Source organism: Tachysurus vachellii, chromosome 21 (assembly GCF_030014155.1).
Source record: "Tachysurus vachellii isolate PV-2020 chromosome 21, HZAU_Pvac_v1, whole genome shotgun sequence".
NCBI classification, from domain to species: domain Eukaryota; kingdom Metazoa; phylum Chordata; class Actinopteri; order Siluriformes; family Bagridae; genus Tachysurus; species Tachysurus vachellii.
In genome coordinates this window covers 11,210,104-11,237,366 of record NC_083480.1, presented here as the reverse complement: position 1 = coordinate 11,237,366, position 27,263 = coordinate 11,210,104, and the positions used below count along the sequence as shown (strand labels likewise).

Below are 27,263 nucleotides of genomic sequence, written 5' to 3'. Positions count from 1 at the left end.
TTTCAAAACAGCACCATGCTGATCCTCATTTAGCTTGTTCACGTTATCACAAAATACTCACAAAATGTGCTATGTGGTTGTGCTCTGCATAGACAAAATAATTTGTCTGGTCTTCACTTAAAACATCAAACTACTGCATCCGGCGTTACATTATCACTTGTTTTGGATTACACTGGAGATGAAAGTTCTGCAGAAAAAAAAAATCTTGAATACAAATGGCAGTTTCATATTTTGCAAGATCAATCCATTTCCAGTGAACTCCATTACATCTCAGATATTAAATATAAAAAACAATTCAGTCCTCAAGTCTCTGGAAGAATGGAATTTAAATTCATAATCAAACTTACATACAAACCACTAGGGATCATGAAACTAATCAAATTTGTCCAATGCCCAAATAAAACTACAAAAAGAATGAATGGCTCTGAACCAAGATCAGTTTTTGCATAGTTATTCAAATGTCATGACTCATTATCTATGTGTAGATTCAGATTCTGCACCAATTTCCTTTTGTGGGAATGCACCAAAATGTAATACAATCTCAAACAACTGCGGTACCCACTAGCATTTATGGTTATTAAAAAGGACAACCAACATTCTCATCTTACCAAAAATAATCTATACATTTTCATATAGTGCAAAACCACCTCAATTATGGATTTTGATTTTATTATAGAAGAATTGCATATGCTTAAGAGTTCTGACAACCTAAGGTGCTGGGTTTAAAAGGTAAAATACAAAAAAACTCAAGTAAAATCTGTAAATCATCAACATATTTGCAGGACAAAGTCGACTGTATCATTAAAAATAAAACCAATAAAAAGGAAGGTGAAGTTGAAGCCATGCAGGCAAAAAATGGTTTAAGTTGCTTACTTCGGATGTTTTCTTAGATAAGTGATAAATAATAGATCACCAGCTGTGCAAATCTGAATGGATAAATGACACAACACATATTGTTCCATATTAACAGCCAGTGGGGTAAGAATGTATGCCAAACTGTGTACTTACACAAAGATTGAGAATAAATAATGCTCTTTTAAATCCATTTGGTGAATTTCATTCTAACCATGCAGGGTTATTTCAAAGCTCTGAATGTTTAGCACTTTGTTCAAATCATACTTATTTAAAAAAAAAAAAATAAGATATGGCAGTTTATGTAAAAGATTTTAATGGCACCAAGAAAAGCCTCTATAGATATGCCTTTTGGTAATTTCTGAGCTAAGTGACACTAAAAGATGCTTGGAAACTTTGTGAGAAAAAATTTATTCTAACACCACCACTTGTGTAATTATAAAAAAATGACTAACGCAGTGATGTTACCATTATATTAGAAACAGGCAACAAGAGGTAGGACAGCTAGCCATTTCCACACAATTACCAATGGTACATGTCCAATGCCCTTCAAAGTGCATCTGCAAGTTTAGAGACCAGCGTCAAATATGAAAAATAACTAAGTCAAGTATTTGAGACTGAGAATAAAAATGCCCCTGCAACACAGTTCAGTCAGAAAATGACAGTAATGAATAACGCTGGTAATAAGCTGAAGAAACTCAACCTTAAAAATCATTTCCATGGTTGATGTTTTACTGTGATCTCATTGTACATAAAATATTTGTTTTAGGAAAAGGTTTAGCACCAATCATTTGTTGTGCTTCAGTTTATGTGGATAACAGTATGTTTAAATACGTGTAATCTTTCTTGGCTAACAGGACTAACTGAAAGTTGTATCTAATTGTCTGCTATAATAAAAATAGAATATTCTATAGGCTAATACTGCTACAATAGGAAGAGGTTGTTTTTTCCCCCCATGCACTCTATTAAAGCTTAAAATGACTACAATACACATTATCTAAAGTCAATATATACACAAAAACACACTAAAATCTCTTGATTATAAATGCATAGGTATAAAAGTTTAAAAATGTTCAGCTATAGGTTATTTAAAGTTAAATGTGAAACTTATGGGGAAGCTAATCAACGTTCCAATAATATTTGCATTTATAACAGTAAAAAAATGTCCAAACAATTTACAACAGTAATTTTTTTTTTTACAAATTGTTGGATCATTTGCTAATCTACCCCATAATCTCAAAAGCCTTTAGCAAAAACTGAAACCACTCACCTATTAGACAAACCCAATGACACTACAAAGCTCTTGAGAAGAGCTTCTGAGCACCAAAGATGCAAAGAGTTGCACAATAGGAGTCCTCAAATTTAGATTCAATAGAACAGTCAAAAATTCATGGTAAAGGCTATTGCGTTATCACTGACATTTGGGCAAAAAAATAAGGTGCGTAACACATTCAAGTGTAATGTGGCTAACTAGATATCTATAACCAACAAACGCTTTCCCGTAATCCTCAAGACCTCCATACCATTAAGGCCATTGTTCCATAAGCCATCAGTGTGTATAGATCTAACAAAGAAACTATATACAGCTCACCATCTTGAACATGGAGATGTAAAATAATCATTGAAAAAATTAAAAACATCTGTCCTTTACATTGTGATTCATGCACCACCACAGCAGAATCACAAGACACTTAAAGTAATACTCCAGAGTTTGTTAAGCCTGATTTCTATCCAATGCACCTCTAATGCAGAGGCTGATCTCACAAAAATAACTGCAGACTTCTCTGTGCCCAAATAAAATCTAAGAAAACATGAACTCAAAACTTACTCATAAAGAGATGCCTAAAAATGGGGCAAGGTAATGGTAACTAACTGTAGAATGCTTTTATAAATTCCTCTGCCAAGTATTTATGAATTGGACTTTAAATATAATCTCTACGCAATTTAGTCTTTTAGAGGATGAGACTTTTTCAGACGTACATGCATACAATCATGAATGTAAAGCAAAAGTGAGCAGAATTTTTTAATCTACTGCCCCAGTAAAAGTGGAATAAAACTACATAAAAAAATTATTTTGCTTTCCGTCTCATCAAGTGGTATTTTGGGTTATGTGGTCAGGAACTGTAAATGTTTAATATCATACAACAGCTGCCATTAGGCTGTCTTTATAAATAAGTTTCACAGAAACAGGCTCTCTGATCTTTTCTCAGGATAGAGAAAAAGATGTTAAGTCTTTAAGTAAGTAGTAATCAGTTACTCACTACAGAAGCAGTAGATAGAAATTAGTTTGAAAACAATGGAGTGTTCCTTTAAGAAAGCAAAACTTCAGGCTGGACTTGTAATAATAATAATAATAATAATAATCAGCAGTACATAGAAACTAACGTCTCACACACACATTATTAGTACACCTCTTTACAGTCTAACTGGGATGGTCTAACAGATAATGCTGGGAAAACAAAAAAGAAAACTAAGGTAGTAATAGAATAACTTACTAACAGATTTAGTTCAAGAATGGGTGCTGGTCTCAGGAACCAGTCCTGTATTAACTACAATTCTCTTCAGACCCAGACAGCTGATTGTCAAAACACTCTTCTCATGGTGAGAGAATGACAGATTTCTAGTTGATTAACCTTCCACTGGCCTAAAAACCGTCCAATCTTTCCATATTATAATAGATAGATTGGATTTCCATTTAATTATAAACACATGTCAGTTTGTAGTCAAAAGAAAACAAAAAAACTACGGCGAGAGTGACTTAGTTGAGAACTAACAAAAAACAACACTGACCTAGATTTGTTAGTACATGTGAAACAAACAAACAAACAAACAAAAAAAAACAGTAAGTACTCGTGTCCTTAAGTCCTTTTAAGTCAGTACTAACAGAGGTTCCACAAATATGTCTTTCTTGCAACCTGAATGTTATAACTTCATCAAAAGTTCTATTCCATCAACCTTGGCATAATCATAATTCTGATATTTATAATAATATAAACCTCAAAGCAAAGTCAGAACTGTCAGTGTAAAATGATAGAACAAATGGACAAAAATGTTTTCTTGCAGCTCAAATAAATACAGAGATAAAGAGCTTGAATGTGTGAAATGTTATGAGTTAAGCATGTGCACATTTGGAGACCCCAAGATGAACGGGGCACGTTAAAACATACAGACACATGGTGTTCGAGGATATGACACTCAACTCTTGCAGAGCTCAGGCGAAGTACATGGTGCGCAGTGTGTCTTGATGGATCTGCACAGCTTTAGCCAGGGCCTGCTGATCTCGACCATTACTTTGGCCTGATGTGTGGCTGCCTTCAGCACTACCAAAAGAAATAATGAAACACAAATCAATATGAAAAAACATACACTATATGGGCAGAAATATGTGGACACCTCACCATCCCACCAATGTACATGTTGAGTATCCACCTGCAGATGAAGTCTGTCCTTTAATTAGTATAACCAATTATTATAAGCATTAGTGAACTCGGCCACTTATGTGAGGCATGGAGGCGGTCAGCATCACAGTTTTCTCCAAAGGTGTTATGTGGAGTTAAGGTTGGAGCTCTATGAAGTTACTCGAGTTAATCTACATCAAACTTGGCAAATCATGTCTTCCTGGAACTTGCCTTGTGAACGGGGCATTGTCATGCTGGGACATGTTTGGGCATCTTAAATTCCAGGGGAAATCTGAATGCTACAGCATACAATGTCATACTATACAATTGTGTGCTTCCAGCTTTGTGGTAATAATTCAGGTTATGGTCAAGTATCCTTTCTCCATATAGTAAATACATTTTACATTTTCTTTTTCTATTTTACTAACTTGTTACCACAGAAGTAAGAATTTGCTTAATAGTTTTTCCTGTGATATTTTTGCTAACAAACTGCCATGAAAACAATAATGCTGTATCTTAAATACAGAATTTGATGATTCATTTTTGTACATGGTAAAAAAACGTATTAGATTTAAAACAAAATTCTAATATTTAAATCACCTGCTACCAAAATGATATTGTAATAATTATAAATCACTTGTAATTAAAACCCATATTTTTAGAAAATCATTTATACATGATAGTGATAATAAAGACATGATAATCATTTAGACATTATGTCCGTAATTGATGTCATAGGCTGCTGGAGAATTCATTGTACGGTCTAACACTGTTTTCTGTACATATGACAAACTCTTGAATCTTGGATAGCATTATTTTCTGCATATGATCCAGCCCTACAATCAAAGAATGAAAAGGTTCATCACAATAAGGCCTCGGGGTTGCATACCTGTCGTGTTCCTTGTCTACCAGGTGGTAACGTGCTCGGAATGCCACAAGGTGGGCATAGTAAGCAGGTGCAGGAATGGAAACAGAGCGGGTGCAGCGTACATAGGTGTGGCACAGTTGGTATGTGAGTACCTGTAGCTCATCTGAAGTGAAATGGTTGTCATCCCACAACACATGATAGTGAGATGGCCTGCTCGTACCCTGTGGAGTGCATCAATGTGAAAGGTTAGTTTATGTAAGAAAGAGGGTTACCTTTCTTTTAAATCAATTTTAACTGTTCAAAAACAGCATGGTAGTGTAGACACCTGCGGCAAAATCACTCACATTTTACTTGTGTATGATTTCAGCATACAGAGATATAGATAACGAATTTTGTAAGCAGAAACAAATGCAGAAACTGCAAAGTATGCCAAATGTAACAGAAATGAGATACAATTCCAAGCGTTCTGTTAAGTTAGTACCTGAATGCCCGCATGGCTGCAAAGGTAAAAGTCAAATTCTGATGGATGAGTGATTTTCGTGTCAACTGTGGTGCCAGCAGGGATGTTCCCACTCTTTCCAACCTAAAAGCAAACAGAACCGATGAGTTACCCAAAGGCACATCTCAAGAAATACAATACATATAATGCAGTGTTACTGAAGTAACCAACCCTCTCGTTCCTATCCATACAGAAAAGCCTAGTATGGTGTCTCTTCTGGACTACTACAAAAGTGATTCCTGGCTGGTAGTCCTTCTCTAGCTTTATACAGGCCTCACGGATTGCCAGTAACTCATGTTGCAGAACCTTAAGAAAACCAACAGTCAATACACAACTACAAAACGTAAAGGTTTTAAAGAAAAATGTCCTATATAGAGCAATAGTTTACCTGATTGAATTGACCTTCTGAAATGCCGTCTCTGTAGTAGATGATACGAGTGGGTTTGAAGCGGGTTGACTTGTAGAACTGGATCAGCAGTTCTCTCACCATTGCAGCCAAGTCCTGAATTATGTCTTGGCGGTGCTGTTGAACACGCACTGTGGCACAGTATCGGCTTGGGTGGGCATCCATGCTACCAACAACCTAAAGCAGGCAGAAACATATTTAGCAAAATGCTCATTAATTAATTCTATGACTACTTAAGGTTGGTAAACTCTAGGTTTATAGGTGTTTGCTTTAAACATTTATTCAAACATAAAGCTTCTTTGGTAACATCGAAAACAAGAACTTACATATTAGACACTCAATATATTTTAAATAGGAAAGTATTAAATGGAAATGGATAAAATTACATTTCAAACATTTTAAAATTGCAAACAAGGGGAAATTGTTGCCATATAAAATAATAAAACAGTTTGATATTATTGGAAAAAATAGATTTCAGCATCATACCAACGCATCATGGATTATTTTCATACAGTGACACAATGACTTTAATTCATTCTGAAGCAATTGAAGAACATAATTATTCACATGTGTACATTGATAAGCTGTCTTGTAATTGATTCATTCTGCTGAATGTTTGAATAAACCTGACTTCTAGCAGAGCTAAATAGAGCGCTAATCTTTCTATCACTTTCCCCATTAAGTCTAACTTTTCACAATATCAATTTTGACTTACTGCAGCAATGGAGGGCTTCTTTCCATCTCCTGCTGGAGGATGAGTTACATCTGCACCCAGGAAAATTACAGGCTGCTGGAAAACCAGGGGCCTGAAGAACAAAGCATCAAAGCTTTATTTCAGACAAAAATCACCAAAGCTATTCCAGCATCAATACATCAAACTAAAATTCTGCTGATGTAACCTTCTTCTTTAAGATCTAATCTGTGCTCACCTTCCCTGCGGAAGCAGAATGTTGTTGACTCCACCCAGCTTAACGTTGATCTTCAGACAGAGGTTGGACAATGTCTGTGGAGTGGTTTTCTGGACATTCTTCACTTGGACACACTGAGTGGCCATTCCTAAAACTGTGTCCCCGACACGCTTCACCTCCGCTTTGAGAACATGAAAAAGAAGCCAGGTTACGGAACAGAAACATGCAGCAACATCGACCGTTAAAATCTGTGTCAAAGACAGAAATACAGTTGATAAATATTAAGTGTAGAGATTGACTTACCATAGACAGGCGTCTTCCCTGGAAGAATGACCACGACTAACTGCAGGCCTTGGTAGGTGTACTTCAGGTGTTTGAACATGGGTTCCACACTGTCAGCTCCCTGAGCATACTTACAGAAGCAGGGCTGGCCTTGAATGGGCATGCCTGCATCACGAGAAATCTTGCGCAGCTGGTCTGTAAATGCCCTATAAAGAACAGAACCAAAAGGAATAGACACATTTACAATCACATTTACTTGCAGAATAGATGTAAACAGCTGAGCATATATAATGTAAAAGTTTGTTGAAATACTGATCACACAACCTTCTAGTAACTAATAAAGAACAGCAACACCTCAAACTTGAGATTATACAATGAAATAAAATATTCATTTAAAACTAAAAGTAGGTTTCCAACAAAGTAGGATCAAATTAAATACCACCATATAAGCAACTGTGTACTTACTTTAATAAGAGTTCAGTGCATTGCCTTTGTGGAGCAAAGCAGGCGATGGCCCAAACCTTGATCTCTATACCAGTATGAAATTGCTTGTTTCTCATATCCCATACACCTTGGATTGGGGTTGCTATTGCCTTGTTCTGATATAAATGGAACACTAAATCAATAAACTCTATACTTGTACAGGAATTCTTATTATACAATATTAAATGATTATATCCTTTGAAAATTTTCAAAAAGTAGTTTGTACCCGTCCTCCATAAAGAATTGATGGTGCCTGGAGGACTCGGCCATTCACTTCAGTCATTTCATCCCTTACCATGACCCCAAACTCTCGCACATAAGGGTCACTATTAAAGTTGGCACTTCTCATCTGTAATGAATAAGAATTCAAAAACCATTAAATAAACCTACAGGTCTAGGCAGATTACCAGCTTTACATTTGCTAGAATCAGAGACATGAACTGACCAATTTGCTGATTTCGTCCTGACGGTCAGGGGCTGACCTGGCTGTGGCACGAATCATAGTGGAGGTTTGATTGTCTGTCAGTTTCTTAATGCATCGCTGTCCAGCCACTATGTTACAAACCTAATACAAAGCATGGGGAAGTCAGGGGTAAATACATAAAACTACTTATTAAAGGTTCTCATACAAAAAAGCAGAATATTTTGTCTAACCTCAAGAGGAAGGTAAGTGTGCTTTTGCTCCTGCCCGACTTGTAAACATGGGAGATGAGGATATCGAAGTATCAGTTTGTATTTATCCTTAAAGTATTGTGCCACAGTGCATTCAATAGTTTGTCCATTCTCCTGCTGTAATGGAAACCTGTGGCAGAGCAGAGAATAAAAAGGTTAAAATCCACAATATATTCAATTTGAGATCACAAGGCATATTGTACAAAGCCAGAGATGTGTACTTGCTAGTGTATGGTGAGAGTGAGTTAATGTTAAATGCAACAAAGCAGTCAGTCATTTCACTTTGTAATAATATTATGCATGCTGCGTTCACTTTTTTAGGTTTGCACTGCTTTCTCAAAACAACTGAATCGCTCTAGAATTTAATATGGAACCAGATTGAGATCACCCTGCTCAGTGCAATCTGTCACCTGAATGCAATTGCTGAATTCTCACCTGCGCTAATAAGGGAGTAACACACTAATTCAATTCAAACCGACTAAATACTGCACTCAACTCAATTTGATATCAAATCTATTTCATGTGTATGTTTGAAAAACTTAATTATCCCGTTTTGTGCATCTCATTTGTAAAGGCGTAATGACATACACGGCTCAGATCAAAACATTCCCACTTAAAATCCCTTTCTACGAGGATGTTGCACGCTGCTACTTTCAAACGAAATGTGACACAGGCAGGAATGAATGAAGATATCAGATGCAACTCAGGATTGGGTTTCTCTCTCAAAAGACAAAATAATCACCAAACCCCATAAATCAATATTAAACAGACAGCTATTTAAAAGGGCTCTTACGTCTGGTGGCTGGCTGGTCTCCTGGTTACGTTGCAAACTCTGTATTTCCTTTTCATCTGCCCGCAGTGTGTGATCTCTACTTTCAGACCTACAGTAGCGTACAAAGCAGGATAAGGTAAATGTGCTACTGCTGAAATCTAAATGCACAAAACTTCAGCATTTACAAGATGCATTTACCTTTTATCTCCTTAGTGAATTTGACTCTTTGGGAATCTGTTAGGGGCTTCTGTTGTTCATCGATGCTCTTAAAATCCAAAACCTCACACATAAACTCGATCACTGGTTGGGCTTTGTAGAATGCCGTTGCAGATACTAATAAAACAAATTAAAAAACGGCGAATAACTTCAGACATTTATATGCATACAGTCACAAAAATAAAAACATGCTGACTGGCCATACCATCAATGTTAAGCATCATTTTCCAAAGAGATGGACGAACAGACTGATGAAAGCCAAACCAGACTTCCCTTCCACCACCAAGAGGGTTTGAGCAGCCTTCAGAAGGTGTGAAAAATGAGCGGCCAACAGGTGTGTACCTGGGATGAAGACAAACAGAGTGTTTTTACATTAACTGTCAAACATATCCTCAGGGTCCTCAAAGATTACCTAGATGACCATTTATAATTGATTTGCAACGTTATAATAGAAATAGATGGTAAAACAGTGCCCCCTTGTGGTTAGCAATAAAGGTAAAGCACACTGGTAAAAGCAAATCTGAATTGAATTTACAAATATGCTGAAACTGTCTATTTATACAATGGATTAAATATATCATAACATATAAAGGAGAGCAATTAAGAATAATGTGGTGCAATAAGGTATGAGAATCTGAGATTTCTTTCATAATCTCTGATTTAATTACTCAGTGCCGAATGGTTGCACTGTTAAACTGAGACATGTGCTTTAAATATCTGATTTTATACTTAGAGATAAAAATATGTCAGCTGACCTCATGGAGGGCAAATGTCTCATGACCACATCTAGAGCTTGAATGGTCTCAAAAGGGATGCTTGGCAGCCGTCCAGACAACGCTTCATGAAGAGCTTGAAGACTAACACAGGAAACCCACTTTATGGCCACTTTAAAGCTCCTGTCTTTCCCTTCTCCAGGGATAGTTACCTCCAGCTCCACCTAAGACAAAATTATACATGCTCATTTGGTTTACTCTGATGTCTAAAATGATTCTTACAAATGTACTCTGATGTCTAGTCACAATGAACAACCATCAGTCCGAAATCAGTTACCCAATAAAAAAGTATTATGATAGCACTTAAGACAAACTTAAAATTATTTGGACTAGAAAGTCAGTACCTGTACAGTCTCCACTCACCTTGTCCCTTCCTATAGGCAAGGGCATTGCCGTGTATAAATTCTTCCGTCCATCATACACAGGCTTTCGGTCACCAAAGATTTGTGTTTTAAAGTGCTGGACCATGTGCTCGACGATTTCACTGGAAAACAGAAGGTGTGTTCAGATACAAAACTCACTGCTAAACTCTGAGGTTTGATTCAAGAGCTCAGAGTTACCGGTTGACCCTGCGTGGGCACTTCTCAGGTTTGATGTCAATGTCGTAATGATACACCTCCAGTTTGGGAATCTCCATCTCAAAGAAGTTGGCCTGCAGTTTGATCGTCCTACCCATGGTGCCAAAGTCTGGCCTCTGAGGTGGTTTAAACACATACTCTTGTGGTACAGGAGACAGAGGAGCTGATGGAGCGGACAGATAAGTTTCATGAGCTGATAATCCTTCCATTGTTTGACCTTGAGACAGAAAAACAAAAACAAAAAGAAAAACAGAAAAGTTTACAAATCTTTAAATGCCACAGAAATACATTTCAGACAGTAATAATAGAAAAGAATCATATCAGTTAACATCAAGCTAGATTTTCCTCAGTAATGTACATACTAAAATCAGGAAAAAAGTTAATCCTCACAGCATATTTACTGCATTTTATGTACTTAAAAATAAAGTGCAACTTGACATTTTGAAGAAAATGTAGTTTTATAAAATCAGTACAGCTATATATCACAGCATTTTGTGTATGCTGTGCGGACATACAAACAGGAGTCACTAACCAGGGTTGTGTTTGTGTGTGTAAACTAAAATATATAAAGTAAGGCTAAATTAGGATTAATACCTGTCAAAGTGCAAAATAATTTATGGCAATCAACTGTGCAATGCAGCAGGAATTGGATCATTTTCTTACATTTATTAAAAACAGCATGCCATACTTATTTAGATTTAATGGAACACTCAAAAAAAAAAAAAAACAGATCTTTTTACTGCTTACGGTATAACAGCTGTAAACAGAAGCCCTTTTTGCCTCTCTTTATAATAATAAGACAAAAAATTCTGCTTATTACTGTGAAACAGTAAAGTGCACAACATCCATTAAGCTTTACCTCTGACTGTTACAAAAAAAACAAAAAAACTTGAAGAACTCCTTCCAAAAATGCCATAACAATTTCCGTATGTAAAATGTACATATTTCAACAATTAAAACTCTATTTCTTTGCAAAGTAAATTAATCCTTTATTGTTAGTCTTATATTATGTTATGCATTCACCATACAAATCAAAATTAAAAACACAATACCGTAACAAAATGTTAAAAAAAATTCTATATTATTGCTGTCATTACTACTATGTGAAATGTACTAGCTAACTGAAGAAACTGTTCTCTGTTCCATAAAACACAGAATAGCTCGATGGGAATATTAAAAAAAAAAAGTAAAGTCTGCTAAATAAGGAGGTGGGTTGGGGATGGGGGAAGTCTAAACCTAGTTTATCAAACCCAGAAATGCGACACGTTTGGAAGATAGTTGCATGTGTTAAACTGAATCTTAAACCGATCAGTGCTGCAGAGTTTCTCAACTCTTTATCTAAAGACCACAGAAACACACTAATTTCTAGCAATCTACTCCACCTAGAACATATCCAATATGATCTCACACAAACTTAAAAGAACACAGACCACTGAAGTTTGTAAAAAGATATAAAGGTTAACGGTTTGTTCAATTTGCACTTTTTTTTTACCCGCATTCATAAAAAATGTAATGAAATCCAAAGACATTCCGCATTCAGTTGCATACAAAATGTATCAATAGAACAGGTTGCACTAGCACCTTGCACAAAGGCAAAGTCTTACATTTAGAAATACAAAAAAAGCTGTTTCTTCTTAATTAGAGGAACAGCAGATCGAACAGAATACTTAAAATATTACTGTAACCGAAGTATGACTGTATGGGGGGGTTCAGCAGTTTATACAATTGTATGTGTTTACATTAATTATTTACCTAAAATAAGTTTACTGAAAAAGTTAAGCATTTTACATTTCACTTTCATAGACTTTTTTGTTTCTTTGTCCTTTCTCGTCTGATTAAAGAGGTGACAATATGACATGTCAATGAAAAAAAAAAAAACCCTGAATGGACTGATGCACTGTACGCACTTATTCCCTGCTTGTTTCAAATCAGAGATCTCATATGTTCAAAGTTTATGGTACTAGTCAGAAATGAAAATGACAAATAAACGAGGAATTTCGTGTATTTCAGTTACACACCCCTGATCTATGCTTTCACACGAATTTTAATCAAAGTATGTGCATTTTAGACCAAGCTTAACCTCTAGAAGACCCATAATAGTAATAATATCCTCAACTTATAAAAAGTACTTAAGTGAAATACGTGCTGAAAGCTGATGGAGTTATTTAACACCATCAACAATTTGCTTTCTCGCCTCATAAATCTCAAATCCTTCCTCTACTGGCTTACACACTTGCTGATCTGCTCAAAGGCCGGCAAATTTAAAAGGCCATTACTAAATATATCCAGCAAAGTTACACATTAGGCTATTTAGTTCTTTTCTGTAAATAATTATAGCACCAAAATAATTAAAATGAGGAACTTGTTGGGGTGGGAAACACATAGCTAGCTTAACTACTGTTGCTACACTGTACAAAGTACCTAGCATAGGTTACAGTTAGTTAGCTTTAACGTTGTTCTTTTTAAACGAGGCAACTATCTTTTTATTTTTATTTTATTTCTGCACACACATGATCATTAACATGATCATCTGAGCTAGCAAACAACTCTGGCAAGTTTACAAGCTAGCTAGCTGCTAAGCAACATCCAGATGAAAAACTCCTTTAGCTTGCTAACAATAACATAGCAAGGACCACAAACATGCGGGTTTTAAAACACCAAAGGAACTCGATATTTATTACATTTACCATCTCCTGCTTTTATGTTCGTCGAATTAACATATTTACCAGGCAGGTGTTTTGATAGTTAGTCAATACAAACATCACAGTTAGCATAACAATTCCAAACTAGCTAGGTAGTTAGCTAGCTGTTAGCCAGTGAGCTCGAGCTGTAGCGGTTACTCACCACTCGCTGCTCCGCTCGAATACATTTCAGCTGTTTTATAGCAGAACTCGTCGAGCACTTGCAGATTATTTTCGCTTTTCAAACGTGGCGAGGTGCATTCGCGAGCAGGAAAGTGAACTTATCGGCTACGAAGCCTGTTTTCACAAAGAAAACAACGTTTCAGACAAGAGTTCAACTACAAGACCGCGAGAGAAATCCCCACTCCCATCCCCCGTCACAACACGACCTGCTGTGTACTCGACAAATCTGCAACCAGGCATTTCCTACCCGTTTTCAGACAAGCCCCCGCCTCTACCATTCACAAGAAGTCGTTCAAAGATGTCGGCGGTTCGTACACGTCAACAACGCCGCCATCTTGGTCGGGGCAACTTTCCAAACTGAGTTAATTGACCTGCAATGAATTTATATCAATTACCATTTCCTCAAAAAAGTATTGAGTCTACTTTATTGCTTTAAGAAAACATTTTGCAAGCAGAAAACTATACGCTGATATGTAATTTTCCTGGACAGAAACTCCTGCCATATTTTGATATTTAATATAAGTTTGGATAAGGTTTAACCTTAGGTGGAATGATTAGAACACAGTGCATATACATTTTGAGAAAATTAGTTTATAATATACATAAAGTGATTTATTCAGCATTTCTCCCACAGTACATACAGACTTGTGAGTTGCGGTTTCATTTCACAGATTTATCCTAAAATATCTGCAAATATGAAGAAGGTGGGTTATTATAAACCAATCCCAGTCCAAGAGGTTGGTTCCAACGAGCCAATCACAGAGCAGTACGGAAGTAGGAAAGCCAGAGGTGGTGATCAGTCGTTAAACGGGTGGGAAAATAAACTCGTTTGAACTCATATGACGTCATACACCGTATCCTTTCTAAACATTAAAGCCATAGCCATAAATTAGAAAGATGCGAAAGGCTTTTATTTAATAAACCGTGATTAGAGCCTATAATAAAAGAACCAAGCTAGACAAATCAAGAGTACTCAGTGAGGCCACGCCATTTCCCACTATTGTTGTGCGTTCTGGAGAAACTAGATATTATTATTATTATTATTATTATTATTATTATTATTATTATTATTATTATTATTATTATCATTTTTATTTATTTATTTATTGATATATTTAAGTGGTTTTAATAAAATTCTTACGTTATTTTTCTTAAGCGGCTGCTTGGCTTCAGATCTCCAACACAAGGTGGCGCTATTTTACTGCTAGTAAGTATTTATTCCGGGCTCACAATGAGCTCTATAAAGCACGGGATTTGCTAGTTTATTTTATGTTTACAGTATTTTTTATTTCATCTTATAAGTAACTTTACTGAGTGAGACTAAAAAAAACCATTTCAAATTAATAAACGCCTTTTTTGTTGTCCTGATAAACTGTGAATAATATTCACTTGACTGATATATAGAAATATTAATGTGGCTCCTTTAAAAATATCTTTTTTCTTAATGCAATGCATATTTTATTGCAATTAGGATATATATATATATATATATATATATATATATATATATATATATATATATATATATATATAATGAAATTAGCGCTAATTTAGTAATAATTCAAGCACTTCGTTTAAGAATTAAGATGTTTATACATTGTACCACAGCATAATAAAGTCTAATATATAATGGCTGTAGTTAAAATTGACATTTAATTTATTAATTTAATTAATTTATTTAAAGGTTTTTTTTTAGACCTTTGAAAATGTTTCATTTCTAGGATACCAGAGTTGTGGCTGTTGTGTGTGCGTAATGGCCAATGGAGCTGGATCGTGGATCCTCCCTGCAGTGCGTAACAGAGCAGTTGAGGATTTAACCAAGTCTTTGCTCCGGGGTTTAGAGCAGTCTTCAAGAGAGTGCCGACGCCTGCACTTACACACACTCATACACACAAGCACACAGACACACACGAACTCACACACGCACACACACACCCACGATGGCAGTGTAAACTTCAGGTCCGTAGAGAGTCAAGACACGGCGCTATGACTGGAGTATTCGACAAAAGGATTCATAGTTTCAAGTCTGCAGATTTCCAGAACGCCTTTCAGCTTTCAGCCATGCATCACCCGTCTCAGGAATCTCCCACTCTTCCCGAGTCTACAGCCACGGATTCAGGCTACTATAGCCCTGCCGGAGGGGTTCACCACGGCTACTGTTCACCCAACTCCAGCTCGTATGGGAAACCTCTGAATAGTTATCCGTACCAGTACCACGGATCCAACGGACCTGCTGCTGGAAACTATTCATCGAAATCTTACGCTGATTATGGCTCATACCCGAATTCTGCGTATCATCATCAGTACGCCGGAACGTACAGCAGAGCGCAATCACAGCCGAGCCCACAAGGTAACCATTATTATATGGACCTATTTTATTTTATGTGATTTATTTTATAGGAGTTTATATTAATTTATTTGTCTTGAAGAATTTGACTGCAAAAAGCTTACAAAAGCGTTATCCCTAATTTGTGAGAATTTCAGATTTTCTGTCCGCATAATGAAAATTCGGTTGAAAAATGATATCGGAATAAAGCAGGGAAATACATATACCACTTCATTATATCAACTTATAAGTCTTTGTCTTTATTTGACCCAAAACGTTTATTTTTTCTGTTTCTAAACAGAGAACATGAAATGCCTTCTTGCCATGCCACATTGCTTTCCCCTCCAGAATGCTTATTATTTACGCCTATTTTCCTTTATTTCGTTTTTGTTGTAGACAAAGAGACTGTCGAGCCAGAAATAAGAATGGTGAATGGAAAACCGAAGAAAGTCCGCAAACCGCGCACAATTTACTCCAGTTTCCAGCTGGCGGCTTTGCAGAGGCGCTTTCAGAACACTCAGTACCTGGCGCTGCCGGAGAGAGCCGAGCTCGCCGCGTCTCTGGGGCTCACACAGACACAGGTAAGATATTTATATATAGGTTCACTACATAATTAAAGTAACAATATTTACGGTTTATATATGATATCAACTGAAATATAAAATAATCTTTAGAAGTAGTGGCAGCAGTAATAATACCAATACCAACACTTTTTATAATTTAACAATTACCATATATTCTTCTTCATCTTCATCTTCATTTTCTTCCTTTTCATCATCATCATCTTTTCTTCTTTTTCTTCTTCTTTTTCTTCTTCTTCTTCTTCTTCTTCTTCTTCTTCTTCTTCTTCTTCTTCTTCTTCTTCTTCTTCTTCTTCTTCTTCTTTTTCTTCGTCTTAATAATTGTAGTAGTATGTGTGTGGTTTTTTTTTTTTAATAAATATCAATCGCACTGTTTTACTCTCTGTTTTTATTTATTCCTATTTCCCCTTGTGTATTTCTTTTCTCTGCAGGTGAAAATCTGGTTTCAAAACAAAAGGTCTAAACTGAAAAAGATCATGAAGAACGGAGATCTGCCTCCCCCAGAGCACAGTCCCAGTTCAAGCGACCCTATGGCGTGCAACTCCCCTCAGTCTCCGGCTGTGTGGGACTCACAGGCTCCTTCTAGACCTCACCACCAAGCCCAAAATATCAACACAGCCACCTCCTCGTTTTTGGAAAACACTGGCTCTTGGTTTTCCTCCGCCGGTGCGGTGAATTCTCATCTTCAGGCCCCCAGTTCCTTACAGCACTCTCTGTCTCTCGGACCAGGAACGTTGTACTGAAATTTGTGTTAATAATCGGTTGTATCGGACTGATGTTTAATTTTTTCCATTCCGAAGAATATGCAATGTACTGATTTGACAGTCACAGAAAAAACGTGTATAATGTGTAAATGTGTGCATGTAATTTATTTGCATTTGGAAGACTTATTAAATGTTTTTCATGGACTACAGATCCACAAATTCTCAATGGTGCCTTAAATTGAAACCTCAACGTTTGTCATACCTGGACGTGCCATATAATTAAGAGCAACGTACAATAAATATAGGAATTACGTGTTTATCCTTTATATTTGCTCTTTGACTCTGTCATATTTTTTTCATAAATGCTAAATAGGTAGTTTTTGTGAAAACTGAACACTCGTCTCTGAGGTCGGTCAACATAAATATATAGTAAAACATTTTGGAGGAAACGTTTCCATTTTCTAAATTACTGTACCATTTGGTAAATGGATATAAAGTAGTCCAGGATTTTACTGAGTCCAAGATAAAAGCTGATTTACAAAGGACATGATCTTAATCACGTAAATTATATTAATGAGCATTAAACCGATGCCAAATCTAAGCCTTTAATCTCAAGATGTTTGAGTATTATTAACAATTATTTAGCATGCAATTCGTTTTAATGAAGATTTTAATATTGAATTTTAAAATGAAGTTTTAATATTGCTTCTCTCTGTGTTCTCTCAGCTCTCATTAAATCGGTATAATTAAACCTACAATTCGGTAGATGTCCCCCTGGGCATTTATATTGTTTATTAGAATAGTGCTATTAGTAAGGTATGTTTTTTATTATTATTATTATTATTATTATTATTATTATTATTATTATTATTATTATTATTATTAGTAGTAGTAGTAGTAGTAGTAGTAGTAGTAGTAGTAGTAGTAATTAGTAATTAGTATTATGTTTTATTATTACTATGTAATACAGTACAAATTACAATTAAAATACAAATTATGTCTCTAATTAACTATAATATAGTAGGCCTACAAGGAATATTTTTTCCATTCATTAGGATAAACATAGCCTATACTTATTATTTTTTAAGGATTTAGGATATTAAATTAAGGAGACCCTTAACGTTATAGACATTTTAGGATAAAAAAAAGGCACAAAACAATAGTGACGTACATATCTCTGCATTTAATTTTAAACAACGATATAAAAGAGACACATGGAGACTGTTCTCAAATATTTTTTAAACGCTGAATCAAAACTGTGCATCGTAACGAAATAACTATAAATATAACACACGAGTAAGACATCACATTAATATTATACCTCTGGCTGGTATAGTGTACAATATCTTAATTGGCAGTAATTTTGAACTTACACGTGTCCTTCAAATCCCATACACACACACACGCATGCACGCACGCACGGACGCACACACACACACACGCAAACACTAAAATCATTATCATTTCGACTAAGGACTGTAGTATTATAGGTTACATAACGATGAAAATGAGATATCAGGCTGCAAATTCCTGATGTGCAAGATTTACAAAATGTAAAACTGGTATTAGGATTATTATGTTCATCCTTGATTACTCTCTAAAGCATTCAAACACACACACACACACACACACACACACACACACACACACACACACACACACACACACACACACACACACTTACTTCCTATGCCATTATATCGAGAGCCTTGTTAAATTCCAACTGACCATTTTCCACTCAGCGAATCCCTTCGCAAATGGTGTATGAATAATGACAGTTAGCTTCAACTGTATAACGCTCAACAATAATTATACTTCCACCAGGATTAGGCGTCCATTATCATAATCTGGACATTTACAATTATCTATAATTTGCAAAGATGCGCTTGGTTCTTGATTGCAGAAGGCTTTTTCTGGCTCACCATCGCTAAACAGTGACAGTAATAACGGTTAATTTTGCGGCCAATATATAAGAGGTGTCGAGCTGTGCATAACACTTTCACACCTGAATTTGCTTACTCAACCACGAGCAGTACATGTGACTGTCCGTATTCCCTGCAGGATCCGCACCGAAACCACGGCCTCTGTCCGGTTATGAAGGTAAGCAATGTCTTAATGTCTTGTCGAATAGAGAGAGAGAGAGAGAGAGAGAGAGAGAGAGAGAGAGAGAGAGAGAGAGAGATACGGTGTCTGAAGCGTGCTGTTACTTGTTCACAGTGCTGAAGGAAACAGGCTGTCTTTCTAATGCAAACGCGTCGTGTCAAGCAAACTGTTACTAGTCTTTCTCTCTCTCTCTCTCTCTCTCTCTCTCTCTCTCTCTCTCTCTCTCTCTCTCTCTCTCTCTCTCTCTGTCTCTCTCTCTCTCTCTCTCTCTCTCTCTCTCTCTCTCTCTCTCTCTCTCTCTCTCTCTCTCCGTGTCTTGTCACTTTGTCCTACATTCAGCTGTTTCATTATTAATCGTCTCTGTATGTATCTATTTGTCTCTATCCAGTTTCTTCTTCCTCTGTGTTTATCTGTGTTTGAATTATTTTCAAAAACTTATTTTTATCGATATGTGTAAAGTTGCGTAAACCCTACGGTGGATACATAGAGCCTGCAATATTACATTATTACATCTCTTTCCATAAATGCAAAATATCTAAATGAACCATACCAAATTCACCCCGATCAGAAAAGTGTTTAAAAAATCAAGCTCCATTTGTGCGCCTGCATGGGGGCATCCACAGGTTTGACAGCTGCAGGGGCTTCTCCTCTCCCCCATTCAACACTGTAATTTCAGATAATATCCCGAGCGTTCACCCTTGTCAGCAATTTGTACATGAATAACCGAATAATTTCGTCTTTTTGTTTCGTCTTTGCTACCTCAAATCCAAATAAAGATGCCTTTCAGTATTAAAAGTGGTAGAAAATTACAGGTAATTATCTTTGACGGTAAAAACGCTGTAATCAGCGGGCTACATCAAAAATTACCCTAATTATGTCTGCATTTATGAGAATAGGAAAAAAACCTTCACTTGGATAAAACCCATAAATTGTCCCAAATATCTCCTTCATATTGAACGAGACTGCAGCTGGGTGCTTTGTTCGGGATCGATCCTGTGGCGAATGGTATTCAGCGTTTCGCACATCAAGACAGGGAGAGAGGGGGAAAAACATTTTGTCAATACTGTAATGATTGAGACAGAGTAGATGGACAAGATGCGTTTCTATATTGTAGGAAAAACTCGATGAGAGACGACCAACTATGGTAAGCCATTTTGTTACTTCTTTAGATTCTACCACCCGTATAGTCACTTTAGGCCTAGAACACAAAGCGACAATGTTATTTTGAACGAAATAAATCTATGTAAATGAAGATAAATAGGTTACATCTAGAAAAAGAACATTTAATAAACGCTAAAGACTCGTTCAACAATGTAATCTATTTAATAACAAAAATCAAATGTGAATAAAAAGCATTCGATTGTCAGTGATGTTGGGGGGAAAAAGAACAAATCCAGGGCATGACGCATTGTTTGAAGCCATGTTTTTTACTGGATTTATGACAAAACATAAAAAGTATTTTACAACTAAAATTAGACAACATATTTACAAACAAATTGCTTTTTTTGCTTGATGAAAATCATGTAATCATAACGCAAAGACCGCAATTTTTTTTTTTGTTGTTTTTGTTTTTTTCAAATGTGACACATGGGTTATTTGAAAAGGCGTCAGTGTTCTTTCCGCTTCCGCTTTTGTCCCATGCTGGTGATGGAGCTATGTGTTTGGTTTATAAGTCAATAGATATAGCAGGGATTGTGGAAGCAATCCCATTTGAGTTGCAACAGTTTAGATCCACTGTCCGCCACGCAGGAGATCGTTGTTTATCCTTCACATGAAACTTCCCACAGGAAAAATGTCCTCAGTTTGTGTTTACAGATGGCAATGTGGGTCATTCTTGTTATCACAGCGCGGGGAGAAACTAAACGAGAGTCAGCGAGGAGGCCTCGGGCCTATACCGCCATTGATTAGCAGCCTATCTCTGCATAGAGTCCTGATGAGGTGAGGAGTACCAGTGTGAGTAGCCGGGCATGTAGCTATTGGCAGACATGTTCACTCCCTTGGAAGACGCGGACACGTCCCATATGGGAGGAATTGCGGGAGAGCGCGGGGACAGAGCGATGGAGCCCGGCAGCGGGTCACTCTCGTGGGGATTACTGCCTTGCTTCAGCAACTTCTTAAACTTCGACCTTTTATTCTGGAACCAGATTTTTACCTGAAATGAACAGCAAATAAGCATAGGCGTGAATCATTTATACATTCTTGATATTTGATTAAAACCACCGATAGCAAAGCGCATAACATATTATACAGAGAGCTGGATGGATGTTGCAATGTCAGAAAATATGCACAAAAATCATACAGGGTCTGTATCAGGATACAGATTCATAAGTAGATTTCCCTTTTGCCAGTGGATAAAAAGTCACCTGAGTCTGTGTGAGTCCGAGGGAAGCCGCCAGCTCCGCGCGCTCCGGCAGGGCGAGATACTGAGTTTGCTGGAATCTGTGGTTTAACGCCTGAAGCTGCAAACTGGAATAAATTGTTCTCGGCTTTCGAATCTTCTTGCCTTTGCCGTTGAAACGTATTTCTCCGTTTTCAATCACTGTTGTTTTCTGCTGTTCTGGAAAGGGGTAAAATTGCGTTGGTAGGAGAATATTTGTATGATTTGAATTCTGTTCATTAGTGCTAAGAACAGTTTATTTGGCATGACAATAAACATGAAAAAATAAGCATTAAACACGACAAAAAACAACAACAAAAAAACAACAACAAAAAAAACAATATATTTCCATATTTAAAACTCATATTTATAAACAGCTTATTGAAAAAAATTCAGATCGTTATTGATGGGGAAAAAAGCCAGTTTGTAGCCTAATGACAAATCTGTTTCAGAAGCTCACTGTTGTTGTTGTTGTTGTTGTTGTTGTTGTTTCAAGGACTAAAAACTCATCTATCTGCCGCAAAACCAGACAAAGGACAATAGGCGCGATTGAATACGATTGAAATACAAGCGCACAATTGTACCTGCGCTATAATTCGCATAATGTGTACAGGGATTTGTGTCGCAAACAACCCGGTAAAACAAGATAATAATAATGCAAAGGCTAATAAAGCAAGAACAGCCTAATTAAACGTTGGAAACATATAAGCGAGTTTAGAAATATAAAGTGCGCTTACCTGTGTCTAATCTTGTCTGTGTGCCGGCGGCGTTATTATGGTAGGACGGGAGGTATGGACTGTGGTGCGGATGGCTCATGTACGAGTATGATAACGACCTGTTATACGAGTTTGAGCCCGAATACGGAGAGTTGTCGTGCTGGTGAGCGTGGGAGCCGGAATGGAGGCAGTGGAGCGGGTAGTGGCTGGCGGCCATCGACGGAGAGCTCTGCTGCGAGTGCGACTGCTGACCAAACTCCATGAAAGCCGATTTTGACGAGTCCTGAGCCTCCAGACCGTCAGCCATCGTAGTCATGGTCATCATCAAATTTTCTGCCTTGAGAGTACTTACTCCCCCCCTCCCGTCTCTCAAGTCCAAATGGTTCCTGTTGTGGTGTTCTTTCCCCCTTGTTTAGGGAATGCTGCCTTATTACTCCGAAATGTCTCTTTTTTCTCCCTTCCGTTTTTCTCACGCGGTGTGGCGAAAGGTGGGCTTGCGTAAAGGCAGGAGATTATAAGGTGGATTCTGTTAAATTTGAGTCCTTGCTTCTAGACTTGATGCAGACACTACAAGTAAAATGGTTTGTCTCCAAAGGGCAGCGCCTTCCTATTGGTCACTCAACCTCACGTCATCAGTTCTCTGCTTAGCTGAGACTTTACAGCGAGTTAACCTATCTTAACTGCTCTATGAGGAGGATAATAACGGTGGGGTATCCCTCGGATGTTCACAAAACAATTACTTGTAAATATGATTTTAAAGACAAGAAGGGCTTGAAAGGTCCGATAACCACAATAATAAGGTATACCAGCATCTGATCTGATTAAGTTGTGTTAATGACCCAGTGAGGTGATGATCAGGGTAGGCTATATTACATATTACAACCGTGTTAAAGTTGCCACTATAATTTTACGAATATAGCAATATTTATTTTTTTAGTCTTGTGAATTATGATCAATTATTAGGAGTGTAATCTGAACACGTCCGTAACGAAATCCTATAAACTTGTTAACTGCGTAATTATGCTATGCGTGCTAGCTTTATCGTAATTACGCACGAGTCACAGTCCAAGGTTCTGTCATTGGATGTCCCGGCTAACTGACAGCGTTTCCCTGCTGCAATCAGGAGCTCGTTACAGTTGAAAATGTATGTAAATTGCACATGCAGTTAGTGGTTTGGCAAATCGCGTTCACATTATAAACCACTCTGTAAATACACACTACAACGCTTACTTAATTCGCATTTCACATCATTTCATTTTTATGGTCAACACGTTACTTTATAATATAGCGTTCATTTGCTTTAAATGGTGATGAAAAAGTAATTATAGTCGCAATCAGTTATATCCAAATCCCGTTTGATTACTCGCTACACTGTATTCAAATTGCTCCAATAAAATTGTGAACAATTCATCTGTAATGATTATGGACGAAGTTTATTTTTGGAAGTGGAATAAAAGTAGATATAGCATAAATTATCCGCTAATTATACGCCAGTGTCGCCTCAATTATCCTCTTATCAAAAATGGTCGTCTAAATGCAGCGTTTAGTTTCAATTTTCTCCCTTTCTGTAACAAGAACTTGGTACCTTGCTATTATTGCCAGGGTTGTTATTTACTTTGCGGGATTTAAAAGTGCACAAGCGGCCTGGATTTCCACTCTCCATGATCGGACGAACAGAAACACAGGGCCAGCTGATCGTTCAAAAGCTCGCGTTGTTGGATTTTTCCCTTGATTTCTGTTTACAACAAAGCATAGCTGGAAATTGTATTTGAGACAGTGTCACAGGTAAGGGAATAATTTTTGTATGATCTATCGAAATTTAATGAAGGACCTCTATAATTGGTGGTCAGATTTTTTATGATATTATTCTGACTTCATCAGCTGTCATTTTAATGTAATGGTGCATTAGAGACTCTGTTCGAACCAGTTTTTCGATTTTTTTCAACTACGCAAGAGGGAAACCAGACCCAAACAGGCCTATTCTCTAATCACCTCTGAATGGAACAAACTAAACTTTCAATTCTGCTTTGTTGCGTGCACGTTAGGCGTGTAATAGGCTGAGACGTAGCGGTTCATTGCCTTTGCCTTTGTCTCTTCTGTGAAATGACAAATGACAAACCCTTGCTATAAAACATGTTGTAAACATAATCCACAGCATAACCTTTTTTGTACGTCTATTATAACATTGGTGCGTATATTATATAATCGTGTATATGCATGCATACACGTCAAATAAAAAGCATTCTTAAATAGACAAATAGACAAAAGCTATAAGATCTTGTTATATGTAGGAGATCAAAGTTTCTAACTACACAATAAAATTATACAGGAAACAGGAGATTTTTAAATAAGGTAACTGTCAGGTCTAAAATAAGTACATGTATTAATTTATTATAAATCATATTACATCTTAAATTATAATTTTTTTTAGTTATTTTTGGATCTTGAGTACTGCGTTGCCTCCCCTATAGAACTGTGGAGAAATACAATTTAATTCAAGCAGCCAAGAATGAAATCACTTTAGCTTTTAGGCAACTCCACACTACTGGTAATTTACTACTATAATAAGAAAGTTTTTATTCGATAAACAGGATTTTGTTTATAAATTAAAAATGTTCATGTGAAAAAAAAGAAAACATTTTAATCTTATTTCATGGAATATAACAGCAACAGAGATAATTGCTCATTATAGGCCTATATATATATATATATATATATATATATATATATATATATATATATATATATATATATATATATATATATATATATATAAACAAAATAGGATACCAGCAACAAGGATAATACAACAACAATGTTTATAATAATAATAATAATAATAAAATACTACTAATAATTTGTGTTGTTTTTTTGTTGCTGCTGGTGGTGTTGTGCAAATATCCACCATTTAATACAATATGCTTGACTGACTTTTGTGTATTAGGCCTAGTGTGTACATAGTTGTGTACCTGCATTCTCTATACAGTATAATTGAGTGATCGAGTGTTAACGCTGTGCTCAGTTGAAGCATTCATTCTCTAACAAAATCTTGTAATCCAGCAGCTACTGATTCTTTGGGTATATTCGGATTGTGTGCTGTCGATTTCAGTATTTTTAGGAAACGTTTTGGGGTGGAAGCCATCAGAAATGGTCAATGCGCATCTTCTCCCCGGTTCAGCCCCACTGACTAATGCCACATGCATGAATTCACATCGCTGCAAGGGAAAAGAACTGGCTCGGAAAAGCTAGTGAATGCTGGCTTTGCGTTTGGATTTAAATGACTAAAGTCAAGATCTTGATCTAAATAGAAAAGCACATCTCATAACCTTGGCCATCAAAGTGGCTTTCAGTAGAAAACCTGATGTAGAGAAGATGCACTTGTGAAGGGCGCTTTTGTCTGATAATTCATACAAAAGACAGAAATAATTGTTTCTAGGATTTAAAACATTAGCTTTTATTAGTATTAGATATACAATTACATAGTTATCTTAAATTACTACAGTGGTTTAGCAAAGCATGCTGGATTTTCTCTAACAGCCTGCACCTGATGTACACAGTGGTCAGTTTTCTATGAAATCACTGACACTGCAAGTAAATCAGTGCAAAGCATTTCTTAATGAATCATATATTAGTTTGTCGATTGTTTGTCTAGTTTCTACAATTTCCTAAAAGTTCACAAACCCGAACAGTGGCCTTTATTCCCACAATGAAACATTTTTCCTCCGACAAAATTGGTACAAAAAAGAAAAAGCTACACTACGTTCATTATGTTCAGAGCAAAACTACACCCAACAAAAGGCATACCTAGGCTTTAATTTTCGGTTCATATAAATTAAGCTGAAATCCCTTTTATGTTTTGAGAATGTTGAACAAATGAGAACAGTGGGATTTTTTCGTGGCTCTTTTTCGACTTAATAGAAGACATTATTAGCTCTGACAGCACACAGCTCAGGTCTGGAGGAGAGGATTTTGTAGAGAGATGACAGACAGGAAGGCTAGCAATCATAGGCTCTTTTTTACCCGAATGTACTGTTCGATGCCGTTTATCCTTGATGATAGAAAATTGCTCTGTTGCCAGGACGCGGCTGCTAAAATAGAGGGCAAGAGCAACATTTCCATTTTCCAGTTTGAAAGCCATTGAAATGAATTAGTAAAATGGAAAAAAAAATCCCGTGGTAAACAAAGGCGACAAACAAAGATAGCCTTTTTTTCTTGAGCCGAGTCCTCTTTCAATTTATGATTTTTCTGTATACCGCCTGTATTATAGAGGCTTTCAATTCAAAACAAGAACGGATCACCTCCTGATGTGCATCAGTGGTGATTATTAAATTTCAATATGATCAGAAAGTACAGTACATAATTCAGTTAAGATGCTTTTTAGAGACCCAATTAGACTACTCTTTCATATTTCATAAATAATTGATTATTTAAATTGCTTAAAAATCTCCTTACTACGAATCTATGTATCTATCTATCTATCATCTCTCTCTCTCTCTCTCTCTCTCTCTCTCTCTCTCTCTATATCTATATATATATCTATATATCTATATATATATATATAAATATATATATATATATATATATATAAATAAAAAAATCTAATAATACGACATACAATGTCTTCGCGAGTAAAAGATACATATACAACCCATGTATATTCATGACAACAGAGCAATTTTCTTTCATATATCTTTAAATATCTATATCAAATAGCGTGTCTCTGGAGAGTCGTTGACAATTCTGGATAACGTATAATGTCCCTAAAAGGAGTTAGTCAGGCTAGTGTGTGTTTTGACAGCTTGAGAACACACCCGAGTGAATAGTGGGTTTGCATGTCATCACAGACACATGCTTTATTGTTGTTTGGGCGCGCAGTGGCCGAACA

General features: G+C 36.5%; 3 protein-coding genes and 1 long non-coding RNA gene across 6 annotated transcripts in view; 2 read left to right on the top strand and 2 right to left on the bottom strand.

Moving 5' to 3' along the window:
* Positions 1 to 1,581: 1,581 nt before the first annotated feature.
* ago2 (argonaute RISC catalytic component 2) lies at positions 1,582 to 13,789 on the bottom strand. The gene is made up of 19 exons (XM_060896810.1): positions 13,552 to 13,789; positions 10,690 to 10,924; positions 10,493 to 10,613; positions 10,112 to 10,293; positions 9,562 to 9,698; positions 9,339 to 9,473; positions 9,162 to 9,249; positions 8,351 to 8,498; positions 8,142 to 8,261; positions 7,923 to 8,045; positions 7,679 to 7,812; positions 7,235 to 7,419; positions 6,953 to 7,112; positions 6,739 to 6,829; positions 6,006 to 6,200; positions 5,789 to 5,923; positions 5,600 to 5,701; positions 5,140 to 5,339; positions 1,582 to 4,172 (listed from the first exon to the last, which is right to left on the bottom strand). The coding sequence occupies exons 1-19, from the start codon at positions 13,574 to 13,576 to the stop codon at positions 4,064 to 4,066; spliced, it is 2,625 nt and encodes an 874-aa protein (XP_060752793.1). The 5' UTR covers positions 13,577 to 13,789; the 3' UTR covers positions 1,582 to 4,063.
* A 1,607-nt stretch (positions 13,790 to 15,396) lies between these two features.
* Positions 15,397 to 17,508, top strand: dlx5a (distal-less homeobox 5a). The gene is made up of 3 exons (XM_060897333.1): positions 15,397 to 15,921; positions 16,294 to 16,478; positions 16,910 to 17,508. The coding sequence occupies exons 1-3, from the start codon at positions 15,558 to 15,560 to the stop codon at positions 17,219 to 17,221; spliced, it is 861 nt and encodes a 286-aa protein (XP_060753316.1). The 5' UTR covers positions 15,397 to 15,557; the 3' UTR covers positions 17,222 to 17,508.
* A 1,459-nt stretch (positions 17,509 to 18,967) lies between these two features.
* Positions 18,968 to 27,263, top strand: part of LOC132864145 (uncharacterized) — a 14,145-nt gene continuing 5,849 nt past the window's right edge. Inside the window, exon 1 of one of the 3 annotated variants that reach the window (XR_009650183.1) lies at positions 18,968 to 19,282. This is a non-coding gene — a long non-coding RNA (uncharacterized LOC132864145). Of the gene's footprint in view, positions 19,283 to 20,255; positions 20,430 to 23,849; positions 24,164 to 27,263 lie in introns of those variants that run through there. The other 2 variants (XR_009650182.1, XR_009650181.1) reach the window with 2 other exon arrangements.
* On the bottom strand, positions 20,590 to 22,978 carry dlx6a (distal-less homeobox 6a). The gene is made up of 3 exons (XM_060897353.1): positions 22,400 to 22,978; positions 21,649 to 21,842; positions 20,590 to 21,437 (listed from the first exon to the last, which is right to left on the bottom strand). Exons 1-3 carry the CDS (start codon positions 22,701 to 22,703, stop codon positions 21,198 to 21,200), a joined length of 738 nt encoding a protein of 245 aa, XP_060753336.1. The 5' UTR covers positions 22,704 to 22,978; the 3' UTR covers positions 20,590 to 21,197.